The following is a 21,015-nucleotide window of genomic DNA, read 5'->3' on the forward strand; positions in this document are numbered from 1 at the left end:
TCCCAAGACTTACGGACTGTGACTCCACCACTCCCAAGAGTCTCTGTTCTGCCTTTCCATGTCTGTCAGAATCATTTACTTGGAGATGTCCAGATGCTCTCTTATGCGTTTTTTTCTTTTGAGCCAGAAAACTGCATTTTGCCAAAATTAAGTGGGTCTTGCATTCCAAGAAGCTGTAACCAGCTTTTACTTCACATCACATGATCATCACATGGGTTACTGGCAGAAGCCCTTCCTTCTGCCTCGGCATTTCCTGCAGCAGAAGCTAGCAAGAACGTCTGGCTAGTGCTGCCCACTCAGTGACAGATACAAGCAGTGGTCAGTGGCATTCAGGTCGGCTGGGTCAGGGTCAGTTGTTTTTCAGGTTCATTTGAACATGTTTTGTTTTGTTTCTTTTCAATTAAATTAAAAAGAAAACTTTCTAACTCCTCTTTGATCAGTTTGTTTATATGTATGAGGGTGGGAAGAAAGAGAAAGAAAGAAAGAAAAGAGTTACCAATGTTTTCATTCAACTTTTTCCCCCAAAGTTATGTTTACCTGCTTTTATTTAACATTCTTCCTTAAATATTTTACACCTAGTTGTGTTAAATTGGATTAATAGAGTTTTATAATTTCATTTTTAAAAACAGAGGCACTTAGTAAGATGTTGTTTTTCATTATTATATTTTTTAAACCAGATTTATGCTACTGATAAATGATAAATGTTCATAAAAGATACTTAAAATCAGGCCACATGGTAAGTTTCTGGATTCTGATATAGTGAATACTATTTGGACCTTAGTTTTAGAAAGAGGAAGAGTAAAAAGAACTAGAGGAAAGTTCTGTGAACAAACAGTTTTGCTGATTTTGGCTAGTTTGGGGGAGATTTTAAATTTTATTTGGCTTAAGCAGTAGAATGAAGCTATAGGCTATAAGCTGTTTTCAGCATTTTACAGCAGTCCCTGGTCACATCTGGTCTCCTAATTGTCAGATGTGCCTTTGCACATGGGGGAACTGAGTACTCCATCATGGGTCATCTGAATGAAGGAAGCCGTACACACTTCTCATGCAGCAAGAGACGGGTTACTTAGAAAGCTCTGCTATCTTTCAAACTATTGACTAAATTTAAAACTTCTATAGTGTCTGAATAGATGCATGGGTATACTTATTCAGTACTTATTCAAATTTTGCATTTAATACATTTGGTATACTTGTTTTGATTCTGTATATCTACCGTGATTTTGTTTCTTTCCTAGAGAGGTTAAAATTTTAAAAAATCTTTTCGAAATGGATTTTTTAGGGTTTTACAATGAAATTTACTTACGTAAATTTCTTACTTCTCCTCTCAGACATTGTATTGTCTGAGAAGAACAGGAAGGTCAAATGATGTTCCTAGCAGTACTAGTGAAACCTGGCATCTCCTGGAACCTGTCTTTCTCCTCCAAAAGATGACAAGCCTCTGTAGTTGGTGCCTTCAGTCTGGATGGAATTTTTTGTTTGTTTTGTTGATTTTTTTTTTTTTTAAGTACATTTTGGATGGAATTTTTCGAAGTGAGAACCGTGGTTCAGGCTCTCTCACTTCCTTTCAGCAAAGCAGGCTTACACAAACACAGTCTCATCTCTGCAGCTGCTCTGAACCAGACCTTTGGGAGTGCAGAACTCCTGATCCTGAAATGTAAAAGCCCGCATTGGAGTTGGGAGTAGTATCTTTTCAAACTGGGGTGAGACCGTGGGAGGGGATAGGAGTAAAATACCTTGAAGGGAAGATATGCATACATTTGGTATTATAAAGAAGAAAATATTTTTCTTTAGAAATGATAATATATATAGATATCAAGCTAAATAAGTTAATGTTCCTCTTGGGAAACAGAGTAGTGGGCATCCAGGAGTGTGAGCTTGTGATAGGGGAGAGAGAAGGATTTGGGAGGCAGACAGGATCAGAACTGTATATTTTAATAATAAAAATATTATTAGGCACATAAACATACCACACACTAGGCAAGGCACCACCTGTGTATAATCTCATTTAGCTTTCACAATAAAGGAGAGGTATTATTATATAAGAGAGGTTATGTAACTCGCCTGTGGTCACACAGCTGATGAGTGGCAGGAACAGAATTTGAACTCAGGTCTTTGACTCCAAAACCTCCACTGTCACTCTGAACCCCTTTGCTGTACTCTTTTGACATACTGGTCTCTAGAAATGGCAGCAGAGGCTAAGGAAGTGGGAGTCTTCAAAGGTTGTTCTTGTCACCATAGAACACCCACACTTATCAGCCTAACAGCTTTGTAGTGTGTTATGGGTGGGAGCCAGCTCCTTTTTGTATCCCAGAGTAACTTCCCTTGTTTAATTGGTTTTTATCCATAATGGTTTCAATCAGTGCATTTTAACAGCTCTCAAAAACAGTCAAATTGAGGTTTCTGTGACAGGGACAGAGAAATATGTGTGTAGCTTAAGGCATTTGGGAGTAGAGAGCCCCTGAGTGGTTTCTGGAAGCACCTTCAGAGACCTGAGTTTTTGCACTTGATTTGCATGTGGGATCTACAGCCTTCCCTCATTCTGCCATTGAAGGCTTTCAGATTAGTATGGAAGATTATTCTGGGCCAGGCTCATTCATTAGGTATGAGGTTAAGTATGTGACCTTAGATGCATCAGATCTGAGTTCCAGTCTTGACTTGGCCACTTGCTGTGTGACCTCGGGCAAGTCACGTGATTGCCTGAGTTTCCTTGTTGGTTAAACAGGCCATAATAATACCCACCTCATAGGTTGTTATTAGAACTAATACCTGTAAAGTATAAGATCAGTCCCTGGCACGAAGTGCTCACTGTTAACGTAACCACCTTCTAAGCCTTAGAATAATAGTAGTTATGATAGCACTGTACCCTGGGACTGCTAGTTGGGTTAAATAGAAGCTTGGTCCTCTGATCTTGACCTTCCTGAAGGAGCAGTCTGTACATTGCTCACTTCCTCACTGTGTAGTTGATATTTGCTCCTCAGGTACCTCAGTCTGGGCTCGATCCCCCACTGGCAGCACAGGCTGCTTAATGCCTGGTTCATAGCCTCTCTCCACCCTCCATCCCAGGTAGCACCGGATGCTATTAACAATGACCCCCTCGAAACTGTCCTTCTTTGGTTCCTGTGACAGTGTCTGTCCCGAGTCTCTACCCACCATTCTTGATTTTTCTCCTTTCCTGGCGCCCTTATGCTGCCTGCCCCTTAAGTCTTGGTGTTCTCCAAAATTCCACAGGAGTCCTTCTCTGGTTAGTCTCTACTCATTTCCTGGGCAAGGTCACTTCTTCAGCAAAGCCTGGCCATTCAGAATCTATTTCTAGCCCTCGTCTCTAGGTCCTTATTCCAAACGACTTTTGCCTATTGTCACTGTGGAGAGTGAGTTTTCAGCTCTTACCTGGGCTATTGCAGCACCGTCCTAAGCAGTCTTCCTGTCGTCAGGGGCTTGTTTTCCCCTTCAGTCCATCCTTTACTCTCGAGCTGCCACATGCAAACCTCCCTTCCCTCCCTGTCTTCACCTGCTTCTGTGGCTCCCTGTAACCACAGGCAGAGGTAAAAACTCCTCATCAAGGCACGCAAAGCTCTTCATGAGCTGAGTTTCAGCCTACTCCTCTAGCTTCGTCTTTGGCTGTTCCAGAATGTGCCAGGCCCTCTGCACATCTCGAGACTTTGCTATGCCCTTCCTGCTTCCAGGACTCCACATGGACCCCTTGCCCTGGCAAATGGCCTTCCCAGCAAATGGCTTTTAAGACTGACCTCAGGTCCGAGGTGTCTGACACCTTTTCTTTCTTCCTTTTCTCCCTTCAGACGAAAGCACCCTTCACCCGTGTGCCCAGATGCCCTGCACTCTTGTTGGTCAGAGCACTGAGGGACAGTGGGGGATTTTCTTTCCTCCCTGTGCACTGTGAGCTCTGAGAGCAGATTGTCTTTGTCTCCAATGGCCAGCACCTTCCGTGGCCCTGCTCAGTGTTTGATAAATAGGTGTTAAATGAAAGACTGCATCCGGGCCACCTCGACCAGACCGTCGGCACACCCCCTCTGTGCGATTTATTGTCCCTCCCAGATCTGTGTCCCGTTGTCAGCACCTTAGCTCGGTGCACTGCCATCATGGGTCATCCAGTCTAGGGTCCATTCGTCTTGGACTCCCCCTCCTTCCTCATTCACTCTAGCCTGTTGTTTTTGCCTCAGCGATACCAGGCATATCTCTGCTACTTTCTGGCTTGGGCTCAGCCTTCTTTCTCTCTCACTCGACTTCAGGTGGTCTCCTGACCCTCACGTCATCCTCTTTTTCCACCACAGCCATTCATGATTTTTCTTCTGCTCACATCTGACCTTGTCATTCTCCTGCCAAAGTTCCTTGGGGCTTCCCTGGTGCTGGCAGAATAATGTCAGAGTCCTCAGCAAGCATCCCCATACGGCCTGCCCCAAACACAGCTCTCCAGCCTCTGTCCTTGCTACATTCCTCGCCACTCCCTCTGTGCACAGCCCCCCCCCCCCCGGGGCTCCTGATCCAGTGCGACCCCCTGACCCCAGCTTTGGGGTAGTGCTGTGATGAATCAGACTCTCAGCCACTTGGCTTTAGGTAACATTTCTGGCCAGTTGTTTAGCCTAGATCAAAGCAGTGCCTACACTGTGACTCGGACTCTAGTGGATTTCCTCTGCCCCTGCTCCTGGCCTCTCCATTCCTGCCCAGAGGCCTTTGGGTAGTTTCAGGTGACAGTTGCAGTTAGCGAGCGCTCTGTGCCACCATAAGGTAAACATTCCTTTGCCCAGAGCTCAGTTTTCCTTCCGGGTTTGTTAACCACTGGTCTTTCTGCCTTGGCGCCAGCCTTGGGAAGCTCTGATGAACATAGGATATTCTGTCGGTAAACCCTTCGTCAGGTCATCTCTTAAGGCTTCCTGTGAGGTACCCAATAGCATAGATAGTAACCAGAGAGCTTTTCCAGGGTGTCGGACTCTTACTCGCAGAACTCCATTTAGAATCTACATTTTACGCCACCACTTTTGCTGGACTACAGCTAGAAAAGTATGGGATTTATGCTGGTATCTGTAGCGCCTGTGAGGCCTGCTCACTGAGTACAGTACTATTAAATACAGTTTTGGACTTCAGATCAGAATAGTATGGTGTTAAGCACTTGGACTTTAGATTTTGAGTCTGACAGATCTGAGTTGAATCGTTGCCTTGCCAGTTACTAGTTGTGTAATTATAGAAAGGTATTATCCTTTCTGAACCTTTTTCTCCTCATTTGTAAAATGAGGGTAAGAATATACCCTGCCTCATAAGTGCCTTGTAAGAATTAAATGTAATAATATATAAAAAGTGCTTAACAGCAATGTCAGGTCCTAAAAAAGACTCAGTAAATGTTAGCAGCTATCTTTATTATTGTTACTGCTAATATTTACTCTTCACGCAAGTTCCAGTTTTGCAAGTCTTATTGAAGAGATAATTAAGCAGGCTTACCTCACAGGGTGTGTATTAATTAGGTAAAGCATTTCATAAAACCTTTGTGTACAGTAGAATCTTACAGTGAGTAAGATTAAGGTTGGTCTAGTTTAAAAGACTTTTCATGTCAAGTGCTCTGTATAGGAGAGGTTCATTTCTTTTCAGGGCAGATGACAGGCCATTTTGTACATGTATTGTTTGTACCCAGTGGAATCATGCTGGTAGAACAGACTCTTGCTGCCTGAAATCACACACATCTGAAGTACATAGCACTTTCAGAAAGTATTTCTAGGGGAGACCCGGCAGAGTCCACTGTACACAGGAATTTTGGGAGCAGTTGTCTGTTGTGTGCTGTGCCCCTTCTTCCTGGCCTCAGTGGAGTTGTGCGCATGGCACACGAGTGCCCCCCATTGACCTGGGCACAGTCGGATGCCAGCAGCTCCCTGGCAGGTGTGTCCACTACACGTGGGGTGCTTGCCAGTACCTTCTAAAGGAGAGAAGAATTCAAGTAGCCTGTGGCACTTGCTTGTTATGAAAGCACGGAGGGCGGTTATCGTATCTGTTGACCGGTCTCTAAAGAATACAGATATGGGGGAGTAATATTTTAGACTTAGCTAAAATAAAGAAAAGAATGGACTAGAAGAGTAGAAACTAGAAGAGTAGAAGAGTAGAATTCAATCCTTCTTGAATCTGAAGGATTGTAGCTTCATGGAGAGCCTCCTGAGGGAGCTGTGGCAGAGGACAGCTCTTTTGAGACAGTTACTGTCTAAAGCAGGATCAGTACTTTACAGCCCTTGGACTGGCCTCTTATTTTTGTAAATAAAGTTTTATTGGAACGAAGCCATACTCATTTGTTCATGAATTATTTATGGCTGCTCTTGTGTTGTGACAGAGACTGTATATCCCATAAGCCAAAAATAATTGCTATCTAGCCTTTTACAGGAGAAGTTTGTCAACTCTAGCCTAAGGCAATGGCCTTCTCAGGTCTTTTCTCTTAGCAGGACTTGGGATCTTAGAGAGTAGTGTTTAAGAGTGTGGATTTTAGACAGACATGAATTCACATCCCAGCCCTGCTACTAACTAGCTGTGTGACCTTGGGCAGGTGGCCTAACATCTCTGTGCCTCCATTTCTTCTGTAAAATTGAGTTACTAATTAGAACATGCCTGACAGGGTTGTCAGAATTAAATGACATAATGCCTGGATTGCAGTTAGTTGGTATCTGGCATGAATTAAGTGCTGTGTAAATGTTAGCTGCTGTTGTTAGGATGATTCTGTGGGTCTGCAAATCATAGTCTACATGGGGCTGCTTGGGGAGGCAGATGCCAAGGTAACTTGAACAAATCCATCTTAAACGCACTGCTGCGAACTCAGAGAAGAGGAGATGGGGATTTTCTGATACAGCAGGGTAGCAGCTCAGTGAATGGGCTAAGACCCTGTTCCCATGCGCCCTGATCTTCAAAACAGCACTGCTAAAGATGGTCAACTGGCTGTTTCCTGGCTGACTGCTTTATGCCGGTCCACTCTGTATTTTATTTCCCACCATTTGTGATGTTGCCTTACAGGGTTAAGAAGTATTTCTCCCCTCACACTATGATTCCAGGTATTGTTTAAAAACTTGAAATTTATATGAATCTTCTAACCTTGTTTGTTCCTTCATTCATCAAACATGTGTGGAGTGCCTGCTCTGTGCTAGGTAATGGTTGCATGCTCTTGTCTAGATCCAGGACATAGTACTTCTGGACTTGTTTGTTTGCCCTCCTCTTGGCTTTGTGACTGCCAGCTCTGGTTAGTTTTCAAAGTGGTGGCACCCCAGTAGGGTGCCAAAGCCAGGAATTATCATTATGTTTGCCTGACTTTATTCTGGGGGAGAAGAGAGAGCACCACGTTTCAGGGTCTACTGATGGCTGTTTCTTGGGGCAGATGAAGGAAGTCAGGGAACAGGCTGACCAGTTATCTGCAAAGAAGGCTCAAAAAACATAGGATTAGGCTCTGATGGGTCTTGCAAAGGAGGCCCATGAAAAATAAAACAAGCTCCAGCAGAGTTCAGGCCTTACCCCTCAGGAACAGCAAACCCAGGGGAATTAGAAAGGAAGTGGAGGCCAAGGCTGGCCAGTGCCCTCCCCTTATCTGCTCCAGGTCAGACCCAGTAGCTCCCTCCCTCTCTTAGGAATACACCCTGAACTGGAAAAGAATCCTTAACTGAGCTTTAGAAACGTAAGACACGTTTTCTAGGCTGGATGTATTGATGATGGGAGGATAGTGGTAGACAGCTGCTGTGTAGCCGGAGATCAGAGGGATAAATATGAGAAGAAGAAAGTGGACAGTATTGGTCAGTGAAAAACAGCACAAAAAGGGCCTTCCCAGGCATTGTAGCTGTGCTTCTGTGTTACCATCCATCATTACTGACCTAGTGCTATAAGTTTGGTAGAATCTGACTGTGTCATAATGTTGCTTAAATTCCCACTGCACTTAAAGTCTGCAACTGGGCCATGGAGCCCCACATGCCCTTGCTCTGCCTATGTTGCCAGGCTTGTCTCATTTCCACGCCTTGCACCCCATGTTCCAGCTATGCCCTGCTTTACAGCTCTTCAGACAGGCAGGGTGCTTTTACTACATGCTTGTCCCTTGTCCCATGGGGAAAGCTCATCCCCATGGCTAGCTCCTGGTCTTTCTCCAGGGGTCTGCTTAGAACATCTCTTCCATGGTCTTCTTGAGGACCATGCAGATCCTCCAGTCAGAGCCTCCTACTGCACGCAGTATTTCCTTTGTGGTTCTCATGCTTGTAACTACTTTTTAGTGTCTGCTTCCCCAGTAAACCCCATGAGGGCAGGGACCACGTCTTTGCTGGAGGTTTGGCACATGTTAGTTGTTCACTACATTTGTTTACTGACTGAATGACCAGAAGGAACGTCAGTTTGTAAATGATGGGGAGGAAAAAGCAAGCTTTAACCTTTTAATTTGTTTTGGTCTTGTTTTCCAAATAATTTCTGAACAAAATATTTTATTATTTTACAGATACATACATATTATGTTTAAGTGAGTCTCTGAGGTGGCATTTTTCAGTGACTGTGTATGCACTGGACAAATCTTACTTGTTTTTCTCTTCTCCCTACAGAATGAAATGTGCCTGGCTACTCAACAGCTTTCTAAGCAACTGCTGGCATATGAAAAACAGGTAACTTGATATGTATGTGGCATATAATGCTGTGCTTAGGACTCAAGCGGAGTTCTTATAAAGGAATTCTCTAGAGGCAACCTTTAGAGACCTTCCTTCCTTCCTTTCTTTTTTTCCATAGGCAATTTCCATTTTTTCTTTTGTCTTGCCTTTTCCTATCCACTGATAAATTCTGATGATTATCCCAAAGTTTTTATGATGTATTCTTATTAGCCTACAGAAGTAATCAACTGCCCTGAGGGTTCATATTTTCCGAGGGAATACAAGTGAATCAACACTAAGAATTCCAGGAAATAAACTGAAAGATACCGTTATATCTCAACAGAAGGGCGCTGACCGACAAAGGAATAGCCTGGGAAGGGCGGTTGACTGTGTGGCTGGGGCAGAACAAGGGGAGAGCTCTAGTTCTCCGCAGACGCTCTGACATGATGTGCTCTTGGGAGAAGAGAGGAAGTCGAGGTGGAGGGCAGGGTATTGTGGGGTAACGCTATGGTGCTGAATTCCCTAGCATTCAGTTAACACCTGCTGCTTTTCTTCTTTGGTGGTAGAATTTTGCTCTTGGCAAAGGCGATGAAGAAGTAATTTCTACACTCCACTACTTTTCCAAAGTGGTGGATGAGGTAAGATAGCCACATGGCAACATTTTATTTGATTCTTTTTTGAACTTTCTTTCATCTTTATTTTGGCCCACTTTTTATTTTTAGATATCTACTTAAATATCTGAGAAGGTATCTCAACCTTATCTTCCAAGGTTCATTTCATAAAAGAGGTTGTATGCTGTTCCATTTGTTTCTGGTTTGAGGGGAAAGGCTTTGGTATATATATGAACAATAGACTGAAAGAAAGACTTCTAAGAATTCAGTTTCCTAAAGAGGGAGAATTAGTTTCTCAGAGCTGCTGTAATAACATTACAAGTAGGTGGCCTAAAACAATAGAAGTTTATTCTCTCACAGTTCTGGAGGCCTGAAGTATGAAATCAAGTTGTTGGCAGTGCCACGTTCCCTCCAAAGATCTAGGGGAGAATCCTTCGTTGCTTCTTCCAACATCTGGTGACTCTGGGTGTTCCTTGGCTTGTGGCAGCATAACTCCAGTCTCTGCCCCTGACTTCACATGGCCTTCTCTCCCCACGCCACCCTCGTGTTTTTTCTCTTCTGTCTGTGTCTTTTCTTCTTATAAGAGCTCTTGTCAGTGGATTTAGGGCCCACCAGGATAACCTAGGGTGGTCTTTTTTTGAGATCTTTTATTGAATCTGCAAAGACCCTTTTCCCAGATATTCACATGGTGTTTGGTATAAACATATCTTTGGGGGGAGTGCGATTGAACCCACTAAAGAGAGATTTCTTACAACTGTTTTTGTAGCTGTATTGTATAATACATTTGGAATATTTGTGAAAAGCAGGTATTGTTATAGAAAAAGTACATAAATCGTAATTGTAAAAAACATGAGCTCAGATGCTACAGGTGTTGGGCAGAACCCTCTGCCAAATTAGGTAGGTATGAACTGTTTCACCTTCCAAGGAGTGTGTAGTACCTACAGTAGAATATCACCATAGAGAATAAGCAAAAAAGGCAATGTACAGGTGCCATTTCACTGTGCAATCATTGATACGAACGTAATGCTATCTTCAGTTCATAAAATGAGAAATTAACGTTCATATGAAATTGTACCAGATGCCTGTTCATTCATTCAACAGATCCATTCACCGAGGCATTATTCATTCAACAAACATTTACTGACCACCTGCTATCTAGCAGATGCAATTCTAGGCACCGGGGATATAGATACAAACTGTCCACTTCCTTGTGAACTTTGCCCTCTGTCCCACTGCTGTGGCTCTTTGAAGTGTGTGATAATATGGATGCATATCTATTCCAGAAGAGGAGGAGGATGAATGGAGAATGGAATTAGAGAGGAGCAGAAAGTAAATTTTTTTGAAGGTGGGGAGAAGAATTTTTCTTAATTAACAGTGAATGAATAACCCAGGGGGAGAAGCAGTAGTCTACACCCACTGAAGTTATGTGTTTTCTTGACTAGAGGAGATTTGCTCAGGAGATGTGATTAGTTGTCAAAACCCTAAACCAGGATTTCTACTTTAAGATATTTACTCAGAGCTGTATTTTCATAAGTGGGAATGATGATTCTTTTTTTTGAATTAATTTTTTATTGAAATATAGTTGATTTACAATGTTAGTTTCTGGTGTACAGCAAAGTGATTCAGATATATGTATCTTTTTTTCATATTCTTTTCTGTTATAGTTTAGTACACGATATTGAATATAGTTCCCTGTGCTATACAGTAGGACCATGTTGTTTATCTACTTTATATATAGTAGGCTGTATCTGCTAATCCCAAACTCCTAATTTATTCCTCCCCTCTTCCCCTTTGGAAACTATAAGTTTGCTTTCTGTGTCTGTGAGTCTGCTTCTGTTTTGTTAATAAGTTCATTTGTATCATGTTTTAGATTCCATGTATAAGTAATATCATATGATATTTGTCTTTCTCTCTCTGACTTAACTTCACTTAATATGATAATCTCCAGGTCCATCCATGTTGCTGCAGATGGCATTATTTCATTCTTTTTTATGGCTGAGTAGTAGTCCATTGTGTGTGTGTGTGTGTGTGTGTGTGTGTGTGTGTGTGTGTGTGTACACACCACATCTTTATCCATTCATCTGTCAATGGACACTTAGGTTGCTTCCGTGTCTTGGCCATGTAAATAGTGCTGCTGTGAACATTGGGGTGCATGTATCTTTTCGAATTAGAGTTTTCTGTGGATATATGCCCAGGATTGGGATTTCTAGGTCATATGGTAACTCTGTTTTTAAGTTTTTTAAGGAACCTCCATACTGATTTCTTTAGTGGCTGCACCAATTTACGTTCCCACCAATAGTGTAGGAGGGTTCCCTTTTCTCCACACCCTCTCCAGCATTTAGTGTTTGTAGACTTTTTAATGATGGCCATTCTGACCGGTGTGAGGTGGTACCTCATTGTAGTTGTGATTTGCATTTCTCTAACAATTAGCTATGTCGAGCATCTTTTCATTTGCCTATTAGCTAATGACAGTTCCTTTAGTGGGGGGGTGAACCATTCCAGAAGGATGGAAGCCTAGAATTGTGGTTTAAAGGCAGTGTCATGGCCTCCTGGAAGCTTAACACTGTGAGTTTTTAAACAAGCCTCTTGATGTCAAGACCTAAGCCAGGGAAAGCAGTTAACTCAGGTGGGAAGAGTGGAGTAGCTTTTGAGGTGGTTTTCTCAAAAGGTGGGCCTGCATCAGGTTGAAAATTTTTCAAGAGAAGTAACTTGACTCAGAAATTGAAAAATCCAACTAAAAGTAGAGATTTGTGTTGCTTATATTTAATAGAATGCATTAGATTCAGGTATTCAATGTCCTAGGCATACAGAGATTTTTTTATCCTTGGTGATTGTACCAAAAGCAAGGTTTCTAGATTACTTCCTTTTAGTGCATCTGAGACAGGAAATCTTTGACATTATGGATTTCATTGCCCACTATGTGTCAGGCCCTCTGCTCTGAGTGTTTCCTATTCATGTTTTGTTTTATCGTCAAAAGAGCCATGCAAGGAAGATGCTGTTATGCCCATTTTCTGTGTGACGATACTGAAGTGCCAAGAGGTGGTCTGTGCTCTTCGCACTCTCCTCAGCAAAGGTGCTGTGTTTGGAAGTGATCATCCCTTACCTCTCAGAGCCCCAAGGCAAAAAGTTGGTGACATGGACCACTTGATCCTTAAGAAGCAGTAGTAGAGTAGCTAGGAAGTTTGCCATTCTTGAAGTGCATAACCACTGGAAAGAAAACCATTTAACCTCTCTGAGTTTTGTTTTTTTACAATTTTTTATAAAATTTGTTTTTTACAATTTTTTACAAAATTAGGCTGTTATAAAGGTTAAATTAAATAATTATATCAGAGCATTCGGCGCAGAGCCAATTCATCTAATTAACTGTTAGTAAAAAAAAACAAACAAAAAACAGTACATTTCTTATTGAAGCTATTCAGGAAAAGTAGTTAACACATTATATCCTAATGCATGTTTTGGCATGGCTGTCTTCATGTGTTCCCCTCAGAAAAAGCTGCCATTCTTTGGCTTGATTGAAAGATAGGGAGAGCATTGACTTCTTGGCCTGTCACTCCCTGGCCCGACAGATGGTTGACCTGAAGCCAGTCTTTAAGCTTGTCAGAGCAGCCTGTGCAAGCACAACCCTGAAGGACCAGATCTGTTGCGGGGAGATCCGTGTGCAGAAGGGGGATTCGGACACGTGACTGCTATCGCTGCCGAAAGAAAACTTTGCCAAATGTTTACTCCACAAGATGACTGCTGGGTGACCTCCCCTTATATACCCAGCAGGAATCCCAGAGCACCCTCACAATATCCGGAAGTCTGGGCCTTGCACTGTGTTCATTACTGACTACCACGTGTTTAAAGTTGTGGCAGCTTTGTGAGCATGAAAGACACACTCTCTTTCCAACAGTGTGTTGGAAAGAGCATAGATTTTGGATCCCAGTAGCCCAGGATTAAAATCCCAGGTGTGTCACTTAGTTGCTCGCTGGATTTGGCGATTTATTTGCCCTCCTGTAAAAATGAGGATAATAACTAACAGCCGTCTAACAGAGTAGGCGGGAACTGAGTGCTATAAAGCATGTAGAGGCGGCACACAGAAAGAGCTCAAAAGTGGTAGTGCTGATGGCGATCATTTTTATTTCTCCTAGACGATTTACAAAGGCAGGATTTAGTTAAGGCCTTGAGGTAGAAGGGGAGAAAGAATCAAGGGCTGTTAAAATTATCTAGTGAGGAGGAGCACATTTGAATACAGCTTTCTTGTGCTCAGAAAGGTCAGATGTCTGAAATCTGGCTGAGTTATTTCTGCGGGGAACATTCTTTCTCCACGGCAATTCCCGGGCCCCCAGTGTCTGTAGTTGCAGGGTTAGTAGGTTCCCAGCAGGCCTGTCTTTCAGGGGTGACTTCAGCCCCCTCTTAGGTGGGAGCACACAGAGGCCCGGCAAAGTGCTGACCTGTGCTGCCAGCACATCAGAGCTTTCTCCCTGTCTAGGTGGGTGTGGCTCACATCAAGAGCACAGAGCCACATCTTGCACAGTTAACAAACAATAACTGTGGGCTCGGAGACTCTTAGCAAACTTAACTGATGCCCCGGTCAGCTGGAAACTTGCATTTAGTTTTTAATACCTCTTAGCTTATGTCATTTACTGCTTTGTGAAGGGTATTTATTTGCTAAGGAAGTGTAACTGAGCTCTTTAACCACATGGATGTGTTCAGTGTGATCCCTCAGTGAAATAAGACAGTGTCAGTAATAGTGGGTATAATTTTCTTCAGTAGATTTCTCTTTCTTTCAGCTTAATGTTCTCCATACAGAGCTGGCTAAACAGTTGGCAGACACAATGGTTCTACCTATTATACAGTTTCGAGAAAAGGACCTTACAGGTAAAGTAACTGAGTTCAGTGCCATATAATTTAAGAATATTAATTCATTTAATAGTAATTTTTACTGGAATTATTTGTTTAACTGTGTGGATCATTGAGAAATGCCCTCTTTTTCAGCTTTTATTAAATCTTCACTATGTTCTTGGCTCACCTAAAGGAAGTCACAGGCCAATAAGAAAACAGACTTGGAAGCAGACAACTGTAATATTATGTGATGAGGGCAGCAGGACAGAGATGTACAAGGAATAGAAATGGCACACAGTAAGGCGTGATTACCCTTTGAGGATGAGGTGCCAGGGAAGGCTTCCCAGAGAAGAAGATCTCTGAGCTGTGTTTTGATAAATAAATGTTTACCAAGTAGACAAAGACGGCAGGCTTATATTACAGGTTAGGGGACATTTGTAAAGGCGTGCTGTTCTTGAGGAGCCATGAACACTTTGGAATGTAAAGTGGGAGGCTTGGAGAAGAAAGGACAGAGTGGGGACCATGCTTTATCTCTGCGAGACTCTGGGGGTACAGCTGTGAACAAGGTTGATAGGGTCCCTGTTCTGATGGAGCTCCATTTTAGTGAGTGGGAGTATCTGTGACTAGTTCAGAGAGCCTAGTTGATCTTCTGGATTAATTTTGATTCTTCAACTAAAATAAAACTTTAGAATAATTTTATATCATTTGAAATCAAGATAGTCAAAAACTAAATATAAAGAATAAATAAGGGCTTCCCTGGTGGCGCAGTGGTTGAGAGTCCGCCTGCCGATGCAGGGGACACGGGTTCGTGCCCTGGTCCGGGAAGATCCCACATGCCGTGGGGCAGCTGGGCCTGTGAGCCATGGCCGCTGAGCCTGCGCGTCCGGAGCCTATGCTTCGCAATGGGAGAGGCCACAACAGTGAGAGGCCCGCGTACCGCAAAAAAATAAATAAATAAGTAATCTTGAAAAAACTTAGTTGATATTACAAAAGGGAATGCAGATTTTCTAGTCCTTTAGTCCTTTCTTATGTCATTGAAAATATTCATTGCATAGAGAATAAAGAATTGTATTTTCTAGAACACTGATTATAAAACATTGCTGACCAAAAAAGTCTAAACCTGAGTGCTGAAATATCTGTTGTTCAGTATAGTACTTCCTGTTTAAAAACAGGAAGTTTAAAACTTTCTTTTTAGGCAGAAAAGATGCAGTAAATGGAAGGCCAAATCTTAAATATGAAGCTTTTTTTCCCCTCACTTTGAGATCCCCTGTGATCATGTCATCTGCAGCCTATGGGGGAAATAGCAGAACTGGCATAAACTCTACCCAAGGGCAGAGTGATAGCACTAACACTTGATAAATAAAAAATAATAAATAATATGTAAGCTTGTATAAAGAGAAACCTTGATTGAGCAGGGCTTTTAGTGTTTTTTAGTGTTACTCGTCTGTAATTGCATGTAAAACCCAAACTTAAATGCAGTCATGTGCTGATTATCCAGTAGTAACTGAAAGCCTCATTGCGTGCATTTTTAAAAAAGATTTTCTCTAAATGAAAACATTAGAAATGTGTGGGGATATCATTTAAAAAACAAACTCCAAGTCTTTTAGAAGCAAAATAATTACCCCCTAAGACTTGTATTGTCAGATTGATGTCTTTCAGGTTTGTTTATAGGAACCTAGGATTGAGAATGCCCAGTCGTGTTGATGATGTGGCCTTTGTTCGTCCAAAAGGGCTCAACTTGTGGATTAGTAGTATCAGTAATATTTACCCAGGATGATGATTTTTTTTTTTAAGAAAATAAAACTATCTAGTAGTAGTAAAAGGAGAAGCTCTTAGTATCTATCAAAAAAGTTAATCAAGGTATACTTTTCTGCTGACACCAAGACAGAAATTTTAAGTATCTGGCTTGGGTCATACCTGAGTCAGAATCAGAACCAAATTAGAATCTGGCATCCCCTCTGCTTAGTGGTGTTTTTTTTGTTTGTTTTGCTTTTGTTTTTTAACATCTTTATTGGAGTATAATTACTTTACAATGGTGTGTTAGTTTCTGCTTTATAACAAAGTGAATCAGCTGTATATGTACATATATCCCCATATCTCCTCCCTCTTGCATCTCCCTCCCTCCCACCCTCCCTATCCCACCCCTCTAGATGGTCACAAATCACCAAACTGATCTCCCTGTGTTATGCAGCTGCTTCCCACTAGCTATCGATTTTACATTTGGTAGTGTATATATGTCAGTGCTACTCTCTTACTTCATCCCAGCTTACCCTTCCCCCTCCCCGTGTCCTCAAGTCCATTCTCTATGTCTGCGTCTTTATTCCTGGCCTGCCCCTAGGCCAGGACCCAGAACCATTTTTTTTTTTAAGATTCCATATATATGTGTTAGCATACAGTATTTGTTTTTCTCTTTCTGACTTAACTTCACTCTGTATGACAGACTCACTACAAATAACTCAATTTCGTTTCTTTTTATGGCTGAGTAGTATTCCATTGTATTTATGTGCCACATCTTTATCCATTCATGTGTCGATGGACACTTAGGTTGCTTCCATGTCCTGGCTATTGTAAATAGAGCTGCAGTGAACATGTGGTACATGACTCTTTTTGGGTTTTTTTGGGTTTTTGGGGTTTTTTTTTTTTGCTGTACGTGGGCCTCTCACCACTGTGGCCCCTCCCGTTGCAGAGCACAGGCTCAGCGGCCATGGCTCACGGGCCCAGCCGCTCCACAGCATGTGGGATTCTCCCGGACCGGGGCACGAACCCACGTCCCCCACATCGGCAGGCGGACTCCCAACCATTGCGCCACCAGGGAAGCCCCAAGACTCTTTTTGAATTATGGTTTTCTCGGGGTATATGCCCAGTAGTGGGAGTGGTGTTTTATTTTACATTTTGTTGCCTTTTTCATTTACCCACCAATATAAGTACATAATCTGAATGAAGAGAATACAAGAGTTATTTAGGAAGCTATTTAAAATTGATGAGGAAGAAACTCTAAAACTGCTCCATCAGGAAGTAGAAGATGAGAAAGAAATGAAAAATTAAAGAAGAGAAAGGCAGAAAGCAGCCCCCTATCAGAAAGAGTAAGAAAAATGTGAAGAGAAATTTAAAAGCTGGAGGCAGTTTTGAAACAGATCGAAAAACAATGTAGAAGATGTGAAAAATGCTTTGCTCTGTTTGACAAAGTAAAAATGGATTGTTTTAGAATCGAAGAAAGTGTCACTTCCTTTTAAATATCTCTGTGGTTTTAAATTTTTAACCTTGGACAGTCATTGCTCTCACTAACTTTTTGTTTTTTTGGTCTTAGACTTTGTTAAGCCGTCTTTGTGCATGATGGGTGTGGCACCCACATGGAGTAATATTTATTGGTGTTGGCTTGTCGCAAGTACAGTATACTAGATTGCTTCAGATTTCTTTCATTAAAACAAGCATCCCCAGGCACCAGGACCCGAGGGTGCTGGCGGAGGTTCCCCCTTCCACGCACATACCTTTATTTTCTTGGGAAAGCACAGAGCTCCAGGTTAGCATATTTTATTTTTCTTTGCTTTAAGATGTTTCTTTTCTCTTGTTCAGAAGTAAGCACTTTAAAGGATCTTTTTGGACTCGCCAGCAATGGTAAGCATCTTCTCTGTTCTTGGTATGTGAGTTTAGTATGTCTGTGGGAGGAGATGCTGAATGAATGTTCTTGCCTTTCAGCCCATCTAGGTGCTAAAATATCTCTTTATTTTTAGAGCATGACCTGTCAATGGCAAAATATAGCAGGCTTCCTAAAAAAAAGGAGAATGAAAAGGTACGAATACCTACCTTCCATTTTTCACTTCATTTACTTAAGCTTCTTTTATGTTTCCCTATTGTGAATTTGTGGCATTGAGGGTGTCCTGATGAATTCTTTTTTTTCTCCTGTACATGGATTTAAAAAAATAATATATTTATTTTTGGTTGCGTTGGGTCTTCGGTGCTGCGCATGGGCTTTCTTTAGTTGCGGCGAGCAGGGGCTACTCTTGGTTGTGGTGCATGGGCTTCTCATTGTGGTGGCTTCTCTTTTTGTGGAGTATGGGCTTTAGGCGTACAGGCTTCAGTAATTGCAGCACGCAGGCTCAGTAGTTGTGGCTTGCGGTCTCTGGGGCACAGGCTCAGTAGTTGTGGCACACGAGCTTAGTTGCTCCGTGGCATGTGGGATCTTCCCGGACCAGGGATCGAATCTGTGTCCCCTGCATTGGCAGGCAGATTCTTAACCACTCTGCCACCAGGGAAGTCCCTGGATTTTTAAAATATTTATTCCAAATCTCATAAGTAGACTTCTTCTCTGTTCTAGCTTTTTTCAAACTGGTTTATTAAATGTCAACTTGGAACCATTGTAAAATGATAATCACATAATGATTCTAACTTAAGCTTGATAGCTCATATGGTTATCTGACTCACATATACTTGGGCACTTGAACTCCTTGCCCTGAATGTTGACTCTGATTTTTTAACTCATGCTCTCTAGCTTTTTAGCTGCTATAGATAATATCGAATATTTTCAGGCATATAGCTTTTACTTCTGTTCCATGATTTCCTGAGAGTACAATCTTATGAGTGAACCAAAATAGTTACGGCTTCGAATGCACGCTGCCATATTGTTTTCCTAAAGGATTGTAGCTCTTTGTAGTGCTACCAGCAGAAAGTATTGTCTTCACCCCAGTGCAGCCTCACAAACACTGAGATGCCATTAATTTGGTATTTTTAATTTGGAATTTTTAAAAACTTGAGGTGGAATCTCATCTGTTTTTTATTTGTCACAAAAATTGTTCTAATGAATAAACAAACATGTTTTGAAGTTGCATGCTCTTACAGAATTGCCACTTGCTTTGGACAACTTGATGTTTGTTTTCCTTTCCCCTTTTAACCAGGTGAAGACTGAAATTGTAAAGGAGGTGGCAGCTGCCCGGCGGAAACAGCATCTTTCATCCCTTCAGTACTACTGTGCTCTCAACGCGCTGCAGTACAGAAAGCGAGTGGCCATGATGGAGCCCATGCTAGGCTTTGCCCACGGACAGGTAGGGTGATCCCTTTCCCTGAGGCGTCAGACCTAAGCCAGCTGTGGAGAACAGCATAGCATTCTGCTGATGTAGCCCTTAGGAGATACTGAGGCATCATCAGAGAAAGAAACACAGGTGCACAGCCTCCCTAGAAATTTCTGAGATTCAGCACTTGGAGAGCTTCCAGAGGGGCTGGGTCATCATTAGTTGGACTTACTAGGCTATACGTGCAGGAAATGATGGCTTTGATCTCAAGACTCTTATGGGGAGGAGCTGGCATGACCCTTTGTGTCGGATTCAGATGAAAGCCAGGCCTGGTCCAGTTTCCTGAGAAGCAGCTGCCTCCCAGGTTGGTGGAGCTAGGCCTACAACCCAGGACTCCGCACGATCCTTTGCTGCTCGGTGTGGTAAGGGTCACCCTCAGCTGGGCTGTTCTTTAAAGATACGTTGCTGAGGTTATTGCTGGCACCTGGGCATCTGGGGCGTGGGGAAATGTTGCCATTGCCTGGTGAAGTCTCTGTAGAATATTTATCTGGCTGCTTCCTCCCATTTCGTGGGCTACTGAACGTTTGTTTGCAGGGAGGCTCCAGTTTTGGGATGGGCCCTTGACCGTGCGGCACTAGCCCTCACCCTCCATCCCTGCCCTGCTTTAGCCCCACTTAGGTTGACCCCACTTAGGTTGACTTGGGCATGTGAGAAACACAGCTGGGAACCTTCTCTCAGTTGACAATCTAGGAACAGAAAGGAATGTGAGGAAGCAAAATGTTGAGAAGAAAAAAAGCAACTTAAAAAAACCCACATGTGAGCATCTATTTTTTTTAATACATTTTAAAAATACATATATTACAAAAGAATACAGTTTCATTCAGGGAAAAGGAGAACAAGAGAGGATCTTTAAACATCTAAGCTCAGCTGTCTGTCTTCTTCATATGGTTATTTTATTGTTGAGTGATAGGGACACTAAGGTCAGCTTGGTGTCTTTAGAGGTAGTGTTTAACTAGAGCAATAAAATCTTTCTGTGTCAGCTGAGTAAAGCTGGATTAAACCAAAAACTAGCACTGTGCAGCTGTGGGCTTCAGTCCTCAGCAAATCCTTGGGAGCTTCCCCTGCTTCCTCATAATGGGCACTGTGTCCACACGTGTATACTCGCTCACTCTCTGTCACCCTCCCCTCTCCTGTTGCACCTGTGCCCCTGCCGATGTCCTTGCTTTGTTAGAGAATGCCAGTACTCCTTTGCTCTCTGTGATTAATACCTCCTTTCACATCTGTCCTCCCTGATTGACATTTCTTGCCTTTGAAGCAGTAATTCCTGCTCAGTTGGAGACCCTGAGTCAGGGAGGGACCTGGACTCAGCATCTCAGAAGGATGAACTGCTCCAGGCCTGATGGATCAGTGCTTAGGGAGCTTGGTTGTTCAGAGGAGGGTCTTCACAAGTCCTAAAGGATGGGTTTGATCCTGGCTGGTTTCACTCGCTTCCATGGCCAAGGACTCCATCACCTCTCCCAGCCTGGACACAGTGGGGAGGACAAGACATTGGGTGCATTAGCACCAGTGTAGCCCCCGTGCCTAGGAAGTCAGAACAGAGCACACCGTCGTTGTTGGGTGGTGGCAGCAGCATTTCTGAGGACCGAGGATGGCATGTTTCATTTTTCATATGAAAAGTATGCAGATTTCAAGACAGAAGACCAAATAAAAATCTCACCCTGCAGACTTTTTAATCCTGATGAAAACTATAGTTCCTTCCTAAAGACCAGGTTGTTGTCTGACACCATGAATCTTTGGGATGATTCTAAAGCATTTGCTGTCCTACTGCCTCATCAGCCCTCTTTAACCAATGCCCATTGAGCATCTACTTTGTCAGTTGATGGTCATATGACCATAGTACTTCCTGCTGTTCACAAAGGGCCATGAACTTAGGTCTTTGGATGATGTTGCACTGAACGAGACTTCTCAGCACCACCCACCTTA

At 42.7% G+C, this 21,015-nt stretch overlaps 1 protein-coding gene across 7 annotated transcripts in view; it reads left to right on the forward strand.

Moving 5' to 3' along the window:
* The window catches only part of APPL2 (adaptor protein, phosphotyrosine interacting with PH domain and leucine zipper 2), a 58,944-nt gene that overhangs the window by 14,729 nt on the left and 23,200 nt on the right, over positions 1-21,015 (forward strand). For 5 of the 7 annotated variants that reach the window (XM_079936179.1, XM_079936180.1, XM_079936181.1 and 2 more), the window contains 6 exons: positions 8,550-8,609; positions 9,158-9,229; positions 13,975-14,062; positions 17,600-17,641; positions 17,758-17,816; positions 18,919-19,065. In XM_079936179.1, the coding sequence (XP_079792305.1) occupies positions 8,550-8,609; positions 9,158-9,229; positions 13,975-14,062; positions 17,600-17,641; positions 17,758-17,816; positions 18,919-19,065 (468 nt within the window). Of the gene's footprint in view, positions 1-8,549; positions 8,610-9,157; positions 9,230-13,974; positions 14,063-16,826; positions 17,110-17,333; positions 17,642-17,757; positions 17,817-18,918; positions 19,066-21,015 lie in introns of those variants that run through there. The other 2 variants (XM_079936177.1, XM_079936182.1) reach the window with 2 other exon arrangements.

The sequence above is a fragment of the Stenella coeruleoalba genome (genome assembly GCF_951394435.1).
Source record: "Stenella coeruleoalba genome assembly, chromosome: 11".
In the NCBI taxonomy this organism is placed as follows: domain Eukaryota; kingdom Metazoa; phylum Chordata; class Mammalia; order Artiodactyla; family Delphinidae; genus Stenella; species Stenella coeruleoalba.